We start from the raw sequence: 15,486 nt of genomic DNA, 5'->3' as shown, positions 1-15,486 counted from the left end.
TATGTATTAGTACAATTGGTAATACAAATGATGATATCTTAATAACTAATTGTGCGTGCGGTCACTAAATTTTTCAGAAAAAGATCAATATTATAGTGACGATAGAAAAAATTAATAAGCAAGAATTCTAGATTACACAGTAAAAAGGGTATATGGATAGTATGGATAAATCTCAATTACCATAACATTTAACATTCATTGATATAACAAAGAGACATGCCCTCTTACAAAAAATATATTTAAAAAATAAAATTAAAATAATAAATAGAGAATTCGATTTTGTTAAGTAGAGCGTGTCCCAGATTTAAATCCCACGAAGACAAATGACTCTCATTAAAAAACTATAGGGTAAATGTCTTAATTCAAAACCATATCCAGACGCTTTAACTTTGACAGAAGATTCAACACTTAAGTTCATATTTTTTCTGAAGAGAATTAAATAAATTTGCTCCATAACTCTTCTAGAATGTTACTGTTTAGTGAAAATTCTTTAGATATAATTTGAAAACTTCTTAAATACAAGAAAAACACACAAGTGCAAAATGCTTCTATTGGAAACAAATTAATCCAAATGGAGACAAGGGAAAGTTTCTAATTGGAGACAAACAGTGTAAAGTGGAATCGCGACGAAAGGCTTCCAAAACCTTGTTGAGTTGCTCTTGAGTGCAGAATTTGTTCTTATTCCTGGTTTTTTCTCCTTTTCCATCTAAAACAATAAGAAACTCTCTCCAAAAAAATCATATTTCCGGGGTTTCCTATTGAAGCATTTGCAGACACTTCAGAAAAACCCTTTTTGTTCACGAAATAGGTAATTATTTCATTTGAAAACTTCACGTACCGTTAACAATAAAGATTAGCACTTAATTTAACTAAAATTAGCCAGAAATGTGACATTAAATGTTAAACAAAACGAATAAACGTCACCTCATTGTGTTTTTTTTTATTGGAAAACATGTTCGATCGATAAAAATTTCGATGGTGAAAAGGTACATTTTTAATTGTTCTGAGAAATTAACAAATTAAAATTTGTGAATATGAATGGATTTTTGCTTCATTTGGAGGAAAATTAACTAAATAATGAAACTGTTGTATAAAAAATATATAAATATAATTGTTGGAAATTGATTAAAAAATTCAATAATTTATTTCATTTAAAAATTTCAATTCAAAATTTCAACATAAATTCAATGCCTAACTTTAAATTGCTCAATTTTTTAAATTTCAAATCTATTTCACAGCCAACTTCACGTTACTTTTTTTTGTAAAAATTTTTCATACAAAAAGTTCATGCTGCTCTGCCCTTCTTCTAACCTTGATTACTCTTCAAGTGGCTGTGAGCGAAAAAGGTTAATCAGAAAATTTGTCAGTTTAATTGTGATTTGTGGAAAAAATATATCGGTGGTGGGAAAAGGATAAAAGGTGATTTTTATTGCGCGATCAGGAAGACTGGAAGGAAGAGAGGAAGAAGCCAGATTGTGCGGGAACAAGGCAACGATTTTAAGCGTCCGGAAGGCTTCTCTCACCGTGAAGGAAAATTTTTTCTGGTCCTTGCGACCACGGATTAATAAGTACATATTTCTCGTTAAAGGTGAGGCCAAGGACAAATCCATCGGGAAAGTAGAGAAGGAATTCTATTTAATTCGTATCCTTTGAATATCTTTAAGGTGAGGTCAAGGACAAGGCTGAGGGAAAGTATAGGGGAAATTGAGGCTAATTCATTACACCTTTGAATATCTTTAAGGTTGGTCAAAGTACATCCATTTTTCTGGTCCTTGCGACCACGGATTAATAAGTACATATTTCTCGTTAAAGGTGAGGCCAAGGACAAATCCATCGGGAAAGTAGAGAAGGAATTCTATTTAATTCGTATCCTTTGAATATCTTTAAGGTGAGGTCAAGGACAAGGCTGAGGGAAAGTATAGGGGAAATTGAGGCTAATTCATTACACCTTTGAATATCTTTAAGGTTGGTCAAAGTACATCCATTTTTCTGGTCCGTCATCGAGCCATCGCACTCAATCAGCTATCGCTCCAACGGTTTCTCCAACGGTCATCAATCCACTCACAATGGCCAAGCAGGTTCGGGAGGGAGTTGTGCAGGCACTTATTCGGGTCGAGTCTTTTTTGAAGGGTATCAGCGAGGCTGATCTCCAATACATGCAACGAAGCGTCATTGAGGCTCAAATGGAACAAGTTGCCACATTGAGGACACGATATGTGGCAGCGCAGGGGCAAATCATCGAAGAAGAAAGAGACTTAGAACAGAGAGATCTGGAGGAAACTGCAAGGGAGGTTTTCTTGAGCAAATGCGATGCGATCTATAAGAGACTCACGCAGATGCTCACCCATGTTCCATCGGGTTCCAGAGGATCTCCAAGACCCAATCAGGATGAATTCCTTTCATTCATGAAGGAATTCATGACACGAAGCCAGCAGACATTGGAGCAGAGTCAACAGCAAGTGAATCAGCTCATCACTACACTCTCAACTCACGCAAGTATCCTCAATAATAGTAACAATTTGAGTAGAAATGGAGATGTAGTTTTGCATGACTCTGCCCAACCCACAAAACTCCCCCAAATTGCAATGCCCACCTTCAGTGGAAAGTATAGTGAGTGGATTCCCTTTAAGGAGAGGTTCCAATCCAGCGTCATGAAACACCCTCACCTGTCAAAAGTCCAACAACTTGACTACCTCAAATCTGCCTTATCTGGTGAGGCATTGTCCGTCATAAAAAACCTTCCCATTACTAATGCAAACCTGGACGTGGCATGGGAACTGTTGATAGAACAGTTCGAGTTAAAGCATGAAATTGTCGCTGATCATATTAGGACTTTCTATAATATGCCAAGTATCACCTCCAATGACCCACAATCCATCCGTCGTATATCCAGTATTTTATCTGAATCCATATCAGCCCTAGATGCCATTGAGGTCACAAATCGCGATCCGTGGCTAATTCAGTATACATTAGACAAGTTGGATTCAGAATCGAGGGTTTTATGGGGTCGGGAGTGCGGCAGCGAAATTCCAACAATGGAAAGGTTCCGAAAATTCCTTAATCAGCGATGTAGAGATGCCACAAACGCCACCAATATTTCCAATAAACTCACTACCAATAATTCCCGCTCACAACCTACCAAACCAAAGAAGCAGGTATCAGCCTTTCATGCTTCTGCAGCAGCATCAAATTGCCGATGTTGCAACGAGTCACCTCATCCACTGTACAAATGTGCACAGTTTATTTCCAAAACACCTGATGAGAGATTCGAAGTAGTAAAGAAACTTAATTTGTGTCGCAATTGCCTGTCCCCACATCCTACAAACACTTGTTCTTTCTATAAGTGCAAGAAATGCCAGGGGCGGCACAATATCCTGCTTCATGATAAATTTGTGGGCCAGCTTCCAGCCGATTCGCCGGCGTCCGAAAAACCGCCCACAAATCCTATTCCTGATACCACACCCAAGCTCCATTCTGAGTCATCCGACCCTCCAAAATCAAAGTTTGCCGTCACTCTTCCGGCTTCTACGGATCCCTCTAAATGCACCTCAACAGCTCCGAAAGTGCTCCTCGCTACCGCCACAGTTGACATTCTTACGTCGGATCACCATGGAATCCCATGTCGATTGATGTTGGATAGTGGTGCACAAGTGTGCATTATGACGACAAATTTGTATCAGAGGCTCAGACTTCCGAGAACCCCATCGGACATTACAATCTTGGGTGTAGGTAGTCAAGTGAACCCAGTAAAACACAAGGTTACGGCAACCATTTTCTCTAAAAGGAATGATCAGTCCTATAGTTTCGAGTGTTACATTCTCCCAAAAATCTCAGGCAACATTCCTAACTGGCCAATTGATGAACGTGCTATTCAGATTCCCTCAAATGTTCCATTGGCTGACCCATTGTGGAATGTTCAACGTCCTGTAGATCTTCTAGTTTGTGGGGATGCGTACTGGAGTAGTCTGTTGGCTGATACCATCAGTCTCGGAAGTGGTCTACCACACCTCCGGGAAACCACATTCGGATATGTAGTTGTGGGTGAATTAAATCCGCCTCCTCCAGCACGCTATGTTTGCCATAATGACGTCATTTCCATGAATTCTAACCTGGATGAGATCTTACGAAAATTCTGGGAAGTCGAAGATTTGCCAGATGAGCCTTCGGTCACAGATCTCCAACTGGAAGCAGAGGCACACTTCGTAAAAACCCACACACGAGGTCCAGATGGTCGATTTGTGGTGAGACTCCCATTTCGAGAGAGTCCTGAATTATTGGGAGATTCTCGGCCACAAGCCATCAGACAATTTTTGGCACTCGAAAGACAATTTGATCGCAAACCCCAATTCAAGGCGCTCTATGTAGATGTTATGAGGGATTACATGAATCGGAAATGGTTGGAACTGGTTCCCCCTCAGGATCTTGAAGCACCTTCATTTTATATGCCACACCACGGGGTTATGAAGGAGTCAAGTTTGACCACCAAGTTGAGGGTAGTTTATAATGCTAGCGCAAAGACTTCATCGGGTTATAGTTTAAACGACCTGTTGTTGATAGGCCCCACAATACAACCCGAACTCTCGGTCATCTTGCTTCAATTCCGTCTCCGTCCTTTTGCAATGACTGCGGATATTTCAAAAATGTATCTTCAACTGATCCTGGATCCTGAAGATGCGAATTTCCAGAGGTTAGTGTGGAGAGAATCACGTGACCAACCCATTCGTGATTATCGAATTTCCAGAGTCTGTTTTGGAGTCGCCAGTTCCCCATTTCTCGCTACCCGAGCACTCATGCAATTGGCTGATGACCATGAGGGAGAGTTTCCTTTGGCCAGTTCAGTTCTCCGCTCAAGTTTTTATGTGGACGATTGCATTTTTTCTGCTTCTTCTTTTGAGGAAGCTAGGGAGACACAGAAGCAATTAGTGGAAGTTCTTCTCCGTGGAGGCTTCCTCCTCACAAAATGGGTAGGCAACTATCCAGAACTGTGTCCGCAATCTACTTCACAATCTTCTCCTGAGGCTGTGACCATTGACTGTCCCACAACGAGTGCACTCGGAATAACTTGGGACTCCCTAACAGACGAGTTCAAATTTCAATCTCCAGTGGAAGTGTCTGAAGATATTAAAACCAAGAGAAACATGGCGTCTGCCATTGCAAAATTGTTTGATCCAATTGGGTTGCTGGGACCTGTGATCGTGGAAGCTAAAATCATGCTACAGGATTTACACAGAATGAAGTCGGGTTGGGACAAACCAGTACCTTTAGAGGTCCGGGAAAAATGGAAGGCGTTTATTATTGGTCTCCAAGGAATTAGGAATATCGCTATTCCCCGTTGGATTTCCATTTTTCCTAAACCACTCCGCCTCGAACTTCATGCCTTCTGCGATGCGAGCATCCGTGCATATGGAGTTGCAGTTTACGCTGTCACTCAATGCGAAAACGAGTTCCACTCATGTCTCCTTTTGTCAAAATCCCGAGTAGCTCCCTTAAAGGAATTGACAGTCCCAAGATTAGAGCTCTGTGGAGCTTTGTTAGCCACTGAAACGATCGCTAAGTTCAGGGACGCTATAAAACCTGATGCTATTCAATTTTGGAGTGACTCAACAATCGTACTCCATTGGATCAACAGCCCACCAGATTCATACAAACAATTTATTGCCAATCGAATAAAACGAATTCGTGCATTATCTTCTCCGGAACAATGGCGTCATGTGGTGACCGGAGAGAATCCGGCTGATATTGTCTCTCGGGGTCTAAGTCCATCCCAACTCGAAAAGAGTGACTTGTGGTGGAGAGGTCCTGACTGGCTGCAGGAAGGAGAATCATGTTGGCCTGCACCATTTCATACAGCGGAAGTTGTTCCGGAAGAGGCAAGATGTTATCTAATAACGTCAGTTCTCGAAAATCAACTACTTGATTCCTTGTTAGAGAAATTCTCGTCCTTTGCTAAGATCCAACGCATTGTTGCCTATTCATTGCGATTTGCCTATATTCGTGATAATCCAATTCCGAGGTCAGGACTATCTGTGAACGCGGAAGAGATGGAAAGAGCTTTATTCTGTCTTGTCAAGTTGGACCAACAAAAGCATCTCTCCGAAGTTTATTCACGGTTAGCTGATGGTAGGCCACTCTATCCAGACTTCAAATCATTGACTGGTCTTGCATTGTTTATGGATAGGAATGGATTGATCAGAGTGGGCGGAAGATTGAGAAAAGCTAATGAGCCGTTCGTAACCCGGCATCCAGTCCTACTCCCAAAATCCAAACTTACCCTCATAATAGCACGCAATGAACACATTAAACAGATGCATGCAGCCCCTACCCTACTACTTGCCTCCCTGCGACAAATATTCTGGCCAGTGGCAGGACGAAATTTAGTGAGAAAAGTAGTGCATGAGTGCTTCAAATGTTACCGCATGAAACCTAAACCGCTAGATCAGTTGATGGGAGATTTACCGGAACATAGGGTTAATCTTTTTCGACCATTTCAGGCCACCGGTGTTGATTACGCGGGGCCACTTCAAATGCTTTCGTCCGCAACCCGGGGAGCCCACTCACGAAAGACGGGCACTCAGAAGGTTTATATAGCAGTTTTTGTCTGTATGGCGACCAAGGCTGCTCATTTGGAATTGGTCACCTCTTTATCAACAGAGGCCTTCTTGGCTGCCTTGAGGCGGTTCTCGGCAAGACGTACTACCCCCAGACATATCTACTCCGATGGTGGAAAGAACTTTGCGGGAGCCGCAAATGAGCTGAGACGACTCTTAGCACAGGAGTGCTCTCAACAAGAACTAACCGATGGCACGCAAGGTGAAGGCATAGTCTGGCACTTCAACCCGCCAGCTTCCCCACACCATGGCGGATTATGGGAAGCGTGTGTCAAAAGCACCAAATACCATCTTGTGCGTGCCACAGGCTCGTCCCCACTGTCGTATGAAGAGCTCCAGACAGTTTTATGTCAAATTGAGGCAATCCTCAATAGTCGCCCTCTATGCATGATGTCTCCTGATCCCAACGAAGAGAGTTTTCTGACACCCGGACATTTTTTAGTTGGTGTCCCTGGGAATGCACCCCCCAATCCAGATCTGTCAGAGATTCCTGAAAACCGCCAAACTTACTGGCAACTATGTCAGCTGCGGGCTCAGGAATTTGGAAGAAGGTGGCGTCTTCAATACCTCAACACACTGCAGCAGAGACCTCGCTGGAAAATCACCAGAGAAAACCTCAAAGCTGGAGAACTGGTCCTCCTACTAGATGAATCTAACAAGGAAGGATCCAAGTGGGTGTTGGGGAAAGTGGAGTCCCTGAACCCTGGGACTGATGGATTAGTTCGGGTAGCCCGTATTAAAACCAATCGGGGCATATACAAACGCCCTATCACCAAAATTGCAAGGCTTCCGCAAACAGACGAAGGATTCCTTGGACGTGCTACATCATCATCAGATGCATCAGTCCAACCCGGGGAGGATGTTGGAAATTGATTAAAAAATTCAATAATTTATTTCATTTAAAAATTTCAATTCAAAATTTCAACATAAATTCAATGCCTAACTTTAAATTGCTCAATTTTTTAAATTTCAAATCTATTTCACAGCCAACTTCACGTTACTTTTTTTTGTAAAAATTTTTCATACAAAAAGTTCATGCTGCTCTGCCCTTCTTCTAACCTTGATTACTCTTCAAGTGGCTGTGAGCGAAAAAGGTTAATCAGAAAATTTGTCAGTTTAATTGTGATTTGTGGAAAAAATATATCGGTGGTGGGAAAAGGATAAAAGGTGATTTTTATTGCGCGATCAGGAAGACTGGAAGGAAGAGAGGAAGAAGCCAGATTGTGCGGGAACAAGGCAACGATTTTAAGCGTCCGGAAGGCTTCTCTCACCGTGAAGGAAAATTTTTTCTGGTCCTTGCGACCACGGATTAATAAGTACATATTTCTCGTTAAAGGTGAGGCCAAGGACAAATCCATCGGGAAAGTAGAGAAGGAATTCTATTTAATTCGTATCCTTTGAATATCTTTAAGGTGAGGTCAAGGACAAGGCTGAGGGAAAGTATAGGGGAAATTGAGGCTAATTCATTACACCTTTGAATATCTTTAAGGTTGGTCAAAGTACATCCAATAATAATTTGGTACTGTATTTATCGTGAAAACAATGACGTTTCCATTTGGAGTAGCGAAAAATTTCCATTTGGAGCAGGTTTTGAATTAGCTTAATTTACCATAATACATATAAAAATACTTTTTATATTTCTTGAAAGGATATTTCATTGTGATTCAAATCCACTTTATGGTTTTTTTTATTCAAGCGGTTTCTCCGCGAAATTTCGCACCATTTTCTTTACTCCCTACTCTTTGGCTCTGGACAAGGTCGTTCCCACGATCTCTGACGACTTTCTTCCACTTTCGTGCGAAGTCCTGCAAATTTTTGGCTGGATTAGCCTTCTTCTTCAAGTCTTCCTTCAAAATTCCCCAGTATTTCTCAATGGGGCGGACTTCTGGAGTGCAGGGCAGGTTGACCTTCATATCTACATATTTGACATTGTTGTTGGCAAACCATTCCAGGGTGGCTTTCACGTAATGACCTGATGCCAAATCAGGCCAAAATAGAGGAGGAATGTCGTGGCTTTGATACAGTGGCAAAAGCCGTTAATGTAGATATCCGCGTTCATCGTCCCGGTCATGAAAAATTCTTCGCTGCGACGTCCACAAGAACAGATTACTATCCAAACCACATATTTCTTCGGGAACTTGTCGTATTCTTTTAACCTTACTTGCTGGCTACACTCGTACGAGTCTTCGCCGTGTAAAACCGTTGGCCGGGTAACTGAGTAAATTCACCTTTTACGACAGTTTCGTCGTCCATCAAAATACATCCGTGAAAGCCTTTCAAAACTCGATCACTCAGATTTCTCAACCACGTTTTGGCACTTTGCCTCTGCTTGTCTCTGCTTGATCCTTTCGATAGCTTCGCTTTTGGATTCTTTAGGTACGTGTCCACGATCATTTTGCGCAGGTTCTCCATTTTTATCACTTTTCTCAGCCAAAACACAACCTTTTTCGATGTTTTTTCAGAAATGAAAAGCTGACGAAATTCTCTTAAAACATAAAAAAATCAAAACAAAACTCAATTCCTATTGTGACTAACTTCATATCGAAAACTTGGAAGTTAAATTGGGGACACGCTTTAATAGGGATTTCAATGCGTCTCACCATTGAAGAATACTCGAACTATTTTATTATTAATCGTGTCGGAATACTTGTTACAATGTAATCATGTTATATTGCTGCTGTTGTATCCCGTGTTGGAAGAATCCGCTAAGTCCATGTGTAGACTGCTCAGGAGCGCCTTTCCCGTGATGTCGATGCTTCTTCCATGCTCCCGGAGTTTTTTGGGCAGAGGCGGTGAATTTTTATTACGTTATATCACAGTGAAAATGTCTTTTATTTCTTCTAAACATTCAGATTTTTGCACTGGGCGGGACTCGAACTCACAACTGTGAGAGTCCAGTCAGAGATCTCGTCCGCCCAAGAGCCAATGATCTTGCCTATTGCGCCACTGAGACCCCCATACTCGAACTTAAAGACTAAATGCCATACCCCGTAAGCATTTTCGAATTATATCCTTGTATCCCTGCTTTTATCAATAGAACTGTTATTAGTGTCGTGCTAATCAATTTTCAAACTTCCCAAGTCTTGATATTCAAATCAATATTGATATTGAAACTTGATATTCAAATCAAAAGAACAGGACATAAAAGCTTAAACTTTTATTTTGTAAAAGGGTCAGGATAAAAGTTAAGGTGCTTGAACTTACCGCATACTTCCCTTTCTGTTATGCAAAACCCTAGAAAAGTATTTTGACTGTTGGATCTTAAAAATTACAACAACAAAAAAAATTAAAATAATTTTTATCCCCAAACACCTAATATTTTATTTAAAAAAAGAATTACGTTAGTAACTAATTTTATGTTTACAACAAAAAAATCAAGGAGCGATTTAATTTATAAAACAGAAATCTTCTTGAATATAAGCACCACTTTACGTTACATTAAATCTTCCAAAGTCAGAAAAACAAAATTGCTTATAGTGAACTTAATTTTGGAAACCCCAATCTTTTTTAATAAAATCAGCCCCTTTCTCTCCAATCATAATAGTTGGGGCATTTGTATTACCCCTTGGTATAACTGGCATGATACTAGCGTCGATGACTCTTAAACCAGTAGTACCCTTAACCCTTAGTCTATAATCAACAACAGCATCAGAATCACTGTTTGGACCCATCTTTGTAGTTCCTACAGGATGATAAAGTGTAGTAGTCAAATGCCGGCAATAGCATTCCCAATAAGCGTCACTTCCGATGATCAAAGCATCACATTGTGGTATGGGAAGTAGAGAAAGTTGTGCTTTGATCTTTTTGAAAGCCTTAGTTTGGAAGAACTTCAAGTACAAATGTATAGCTTTGACGAAGTCAGTAACATCAGAAGATGCTGCTAAATAGTTGGCTATGATTCGTGGCTTATCAGTAGGTACAGAACTTCTCAGTAAAACCTCTCCTCTAGACTTCTCGGATACGTGGGTAACTGCCACTACTAAAATGTCTGACTGACGGACTTGCTCAACTAAAGTGTTGATGATTTCTTCCTTTACACCGCCCGATCTAAAAAATGCAATGGCTGTGTCGACCTCACCTTTTTTAAAAACCGCTGGATGAAAGAACTGAATATTTGGATTCTTTGATAATGGACTATTGACATTGACATTTACTACAGTTTGAGCTGTACCAACAGTAGCGAACAGCCCATTATGGTCCGTTAAGTATGTTATGAAATCCTTTAACAAGTCGCTTGCAACAAAGCCACCAGTTGAATTAAATTTAATGAACAGTGGAACTACAGGATGATCTTGTAAATTCTTTCCCACTGGATGATTTTTAGTCACCGGAATACCAAATTCTTGAAGATGAGATGCTGGACCAATTCCGGATAACATTAATATTTGCGGAGAATTGATAGATCCTGCACTGAGTATGACTTCTTTCCTGGCATAAGCTTTCAATTCTTTTTGCCCTCTAAGATTCATTCTTACACCAGATACAACTCCATTATTGTCAATCTCAAGATTAAGGACATGAGCATTTTTAACGACATGCAAATTGGGACGATTCTTTGCAGGAACTAGAAAAGCATTAACTGTACTTTCTCTTACTCCTGATCGCACAGTTCCTTGTAAAAATGTAACTCCAATATGTTCTTTTGCGTTAATATCTTCGATAAATTTAAATCCCAATTCTTGAGCTGCTTGAACTATATCCATGTTCATTGTTGCATTATTCTTAAAGAGTTCTACTGACATAGGCCCATCAGTAGAATGATAATAATTTCTAAAAGCATTTGCAATTTCTGGATTATGATTAGCTTCTGATTTCTTGAAGTATTGCAAAACATCTTTGAAGCCCCAAGTTGGATTTCCAAGTGCTTCCCAATTGTCATAGTCACTTTCCGTTCCTCTCACATAAAGCATTCCATTCATTGAACTTGATCCTCCTAACATCTTTCCTCTTGGCCAGTAGCCCATAAAGACGCTATACTTGTCCGATGGTTCGATATAATATTCCCAATCATATTTTGTCTTTGATAAAGTTGGGAAAAGCCCTGGTACCTGCATAAATAAATATATTTTTAATATTAAATAATTCCGACGAGAATTCACTGTATTTTTTGTTTTACTAATGATTCAATTGGAGGGTCTCCTCCTGCTTCCAAAAGAAGTATGTTCCAATTTGGATTTTCACTTAGACGATTAGCCACGACAGAGCCAGCTGACCCTGCACCTACAATTATGAAATCGTATGTTCCAAAACCTGAAAAAACCAATCTGTTTAAAAAAAATCATCATGATCCTTAATGATATTTTTGAAAACCGTTATTGATGGCGATATCTCCATAATCCGTCGGCCACAATTCTGACGGGGAAATTGAACATTGTGATAGAGTTAAGTAGTTAAGGACCAGAGCAAGGTACTGGTTGGCTACTCCTATGCTGTTATTCGCACAAGGTGGGGTTAAACAATCCATATTTTTACAACTTTCCTGGGTGATTTACGTTTTTAGTTAAAAGGAATAGTTAGAATTTCTTGAATTTTTGCTTCACTTCTGTACGGTAAAAAAATAGTCCGAATAACTCGAGGAAACTGTTAATATTAAATAACTCGTTGTTAGCTTTTATGGGCATTACTTCTTGTTCTTTACTGTAATCTTATCAGTTTTTAAGTTGACAGGTGTACTTATGACCGTATACATATAAAAATTTTGCAAAGAATTAGGATAAATTATGAATAATTGTTTAATAAACTCGGTTGATAAAAATAAATGGACAAATTCTAGTACCAGGTTTATTAAAAGATAATTATGAAATGTGTATAATTTCGCGCAGTGGTAAATCTTGGGAAGACGAATAAAAACATCTTTTATGGCCTTTGAGCTTAAGTAAACAAAAATGAAAGTAAGGGAAAGCACGCTACTTTCGGACAACACAAGCTTCGATCCGTTCAATTTTTTTTCAAAATCTATTTAATGAATTTAACAATTTAACCCACTTTAATATTATATCAGCATTAATTTTGCATCAATTTTAATATCAACATCAGCAATTTTGAGAATCTCCACAAAATCGACTTTTACGAAATAATTCGAAAATCACTTTTCTTTCGAGATAGAGGAAGTCTTCTGCAATGTAGTAGAGCAGTGAATTTCCTGTAAGAATATGGTCATTATAAAACGTTCAAGTTTTCTCAGAGCTCGTGAAAGAATTAAATATGCGTTTTGACAAGTTTTGCCCCCGTCTCCCCTACTTTGGCCTTTCCCAAAATGAAAATGAAATTTCGCATTTAGAAGTATTTGTTAAATAATTGCAATGTGTACGAAAAATATATAGACGATATCAGTTAGTGGATGTGGTCTAAGAATCTCATCAAACAAAAGTGAACTGAAAACAGATAAATGGTTGTCTAGTTCGGTCGGGTCAGACCTAAGGAGAGTTCAACAGTTTAAAGTGAAAATAGTCATTTCAAAATTTTTTATACCAAAAGTTTGAAAATGGAAATCATATTTTTGAAGACTTACAGTAAAAGCTCTCGACACGAAGTGATTGTGTTTCTAAATGTTGTAGAATGTCACATTTGTGGTTTTACCAAAGGGTTGGTAATGAAAACGTTTTTTTTTCTTCGGTTTTTTTTAATATTTTATTTTGAATCAGACCACATTCACCTTTACTTACAAGAAATTTGACAAATTTTCCAAAGCCAACAAAACAATGAATAATTACTTATAATTTATAATTAACTTGATTTTGGAAACCCCAATCTTTTTTAATAAAATCAGCCCCTTTCTCTCCAATCATAATAGTTGGGGCATTTGTATTACCCCTTGGTATCACTGGCATGATACTAGCGTCGATGACTCTTAAACCTGTAGTACCCTTAACCCTTAGTCTATAATCAACAACAGCATCATAATCACTGTCTGGACCCATCTTTGTAGTTCCTACAGGATGAAAAAGTGTAGTAATCATGTATCGACAATAGCATTTCCAATACTCATCACTTTCGAAAACCAAAATGTCGCATTCTGGAATTGGGATAGCATAAAATTGGGCTTCGAGATTCCGAAACGCTTTAGTTTGTAAGATACTAAGGTACAATCGTATGGCTTTTATAAAATCATCAAGATCAGAGGGTTCCGCTAAATAATTTGGTATAATTCGTGGCTTGTCAGTTGGTTCAATACTTCGCAAAAGAATTTCTCCTCTGGACTTTTCAGACAGGTGCGTCATGTCCACAAAAAGAGCGGCACTTCGACTCAATTCCTTACTTACAATGTTAATAATATTATCATTTAGTCCAAGCAAATTCAGAATTGCATTAATTTTGTCTACATCACCTTTCTTAGAGAATGCTACATGAAAGTATTGGAAATCAGGATCATTTGAAGAAGGATCATTGACATTGGCATTTAATAATGTTTGTAAAAGTCCTGTTGTGGATAACTCTCCATCACGTCCGGTTAAATAAGTGATGAAATCTTCTATCGTTTCATCCGAAGAAAAGTTTCCTGGAGATTTAAACGTAAAGAACAGCGGCACTGCTGGATGATCTTGTAACTTCTTTCCTACTGGAAGGTCTTTAACTACCGGAAGTCCCATTGCTTGAAGATGAGACTTTGGACCAATTCCAGATAACATTAAAATTTGTGGAGAATTGATAGATCCTGCACTAAGTATGACTTCTTTCCTGGCATAGGCCTTCAGTTCCATTTGTCCTCGTAAGTTCATTCTTACACCAGATACAACTCCATTATTGTCAATCTCAAGATTAAGGACATGAGAATTTTTAACGACATGCAAATTGGAACGGTTCTTTGCAGGAACTAGAAAAGCTTTACCTGTACTTTCTCTTACTCCTGACCTCACAGTTCCTTGTAAAAATGTAACTCCAATATGTTCTTTTGCATTAATATCCTCGACAAATTTGAATCCCAACTCTTGAGCTGCTCGAACTATATCCATGTTCATTGTTGCATTATTCTTAAAGAGTTCTACTGACAAAGGTCCATCAGTAGAATGATAGTAATTTCTAAAAGCATTTGCAATTTCTGGATTATGATTATCTTCTGATTTCTTGAAGTATTGCAAAACATCTTTGAAGCCCCAAGTTGGATTTCCAAGTGCTTCCCAATTGTCATAGTCACTTTCCGTTCCTCTCACATAAAGCATTCCATTCATTGAACTTGATCCTCCTAGCATTTTGCCACGTGGCCAGTAGCCTGTGAAAATACTGTACTTATCCGATGGTTCACTATAATATTCCCAATCGTATTTTGACTTTGCTATAAATGGAAAATGCCCTGGTATCTACGAAAAAAAGTAATTTTCAGTTTTTCATACTTTAAGTTTCATTTTATGTCTTACTAATGATTCAATGGGTGGGTCTCCTCCTGCTTCCAAAAGAAGTATGTTCCAATTTGGATTTTCACTTAGACGATTAGCCACGACAGAGCCAGCTGACCCTGCACCTACTATTATGAAATCGTATGTTCCAAAACCTGAAAAATCAATCTATTTAAAAAAATCGTCCTGATCCTTAATGATATTTTTGAAAACCGTTATTGATGGCGATATCTCCATAATCCGTCGGCCACAATTCTGACGGGGAAATTGAACATTGTGATAGAGTTAAGTAGTTAAGGACTAGAGGAAGAAACTGATTAGCAACTCCTATGCTGTTATTCGCACAAGGTGGGGTTAAACAATCCATATTTTTACAACTTTCCTGGGTGATTTACGTTTTTAGTTAAAAGGAATAGTTAGAATTTCTTGAATTTTTGCTTCACTTCTGTACGGTATAGTCCGAATAACTCGAGGAGATTGTTAATATTAAATAACTCGTTGTGAGCTTTTATGGACATTACTTCTTGTTCTTTACTGTAATCTTA

At 39.0% G+C, this 15,486-nt stretch overlaps 3 protein-coding genes across 6 annotated transcripts in view; 1 reads left to right on the top strand and 2 right to left on the bottom strand.

Annotated features, from left to right (window-relative positions):
• LOC129798925 (flotillin-2) overlaps positions 1–15,486 on the top strand; it is a 217,030-nt gene that overhangs the window by 118,777 nt on the left and 82,767 nt on the right. The gene's annotated exons all lie outside the window — the stretch shown is intronic.
• Positions 9,904–12,146, bottom strand: LOC129798920 (glucose dehydrogenase [FAD, quinone]-like). Its single transcript, XM_055842423.1, has 3 exons — positions 11,919–12,146; positions 11,725–11,858; positions 9,904–11,656 (listed from the first exon to the last, which is right to left on the bottom strand). Exons 1-3 carry the CDS (start codon positions 12,070–12,072, stop codon positions 10,091–10,093), a joined length of 1,854 nt encoding a protein of 617 aa, XP_055698398.1. The 5' UTR covers positions 12,073–12,146; the 3' UTR covers positions 9,904–10,090.
• Positions 13,210–15,438, bottom strand: LOC129798917 (glucose dehydrogenase [FAD, quinone]-like). The gene is made up of 3 exons (XM_055842419.1): positions 15,155–15,438; positions 14,963–15,096; positions 13,210–14,905 (listed from the first exon to the last, which is right to left on the bottom strand). The coding sequence occupies exons 1-3, from the start codon at positions 15,306–15,308 to the stop codon at positions 13,322–13,324; spliced, it is 1,872 nt and encodes a 623-aa protein (XP_055698394.1). The 5' UTR covers positions 15,309–15,438; the 3' UTR covers positions 13,210–13,321.

This window comes from Phlebotomus papatasi, chromosome 1, assembly GCF_024763615.1.
Source record: "Phlebotomus papatasi isolate M1 chromosome 1, Ppap_2.1, whole genome shotgun sequence".
Taxonomy (NCBI): Eukaryota; Metazoa; Arthropoda; class Insecta; order Diptera; family Psychodidae; genus Phlebotomus; species Phlebotomus papatasi.
This window is presented reverse-complemented; position numbering and strand designations above follow the sequence as displayed.

What these genes read in the sequence shown, in the direction of transcription:
- LOC129798920 (XM_055842423.1), bottom strand. Translation starts at nt 12,072, where the DNA reads ATGGATTGTTTAACCCCACCTTGTGCGAATAACAGCATAGGAGTAGCC. An exon ending in AGATATCGCCATCAATAACG is followed by an intron (nt 11,859 to 11,918) that starts GTTTTCAAAAAT and finishes TGGTTTTTTCAG; the next exon opens with GTTTTGGAACATACGATTTC. An exon ending in ACCCTCCAATTGAATCATTA is followed by an intron (nt 11,657 to 11,724) that starts GTAAAACAAAAA and finishes TTATTTATGCAG; the next exon opens with GTACCAGGGCTTTTCCCAAC.
- LOC129798917 (XM_055842419.1), bottom strand. Translation starts at nt 15,308, where the DNA reads ATGGATTGTTTAACCCCACCTTGTGCGAATAACAGCATAGGAGTTGCT. An exon ending in AGATATCGCCATCAATAACG is followed by an intron (nt 15,097 to 15,154) that starts GTTTTCAAAAAT and finishes TTGATTTTTCAG; the next exon opens with GTTTTGGAACATACGATTTC. An exon ending in ACCCACCCATTGAATCATTA is followed by an intron (nt 14,906 to 14,962) that starts GTAAGACATAAA and finishes TTTTTTTCGTAG; the next exon opens with ATACCAGGGCATTTTCCATT.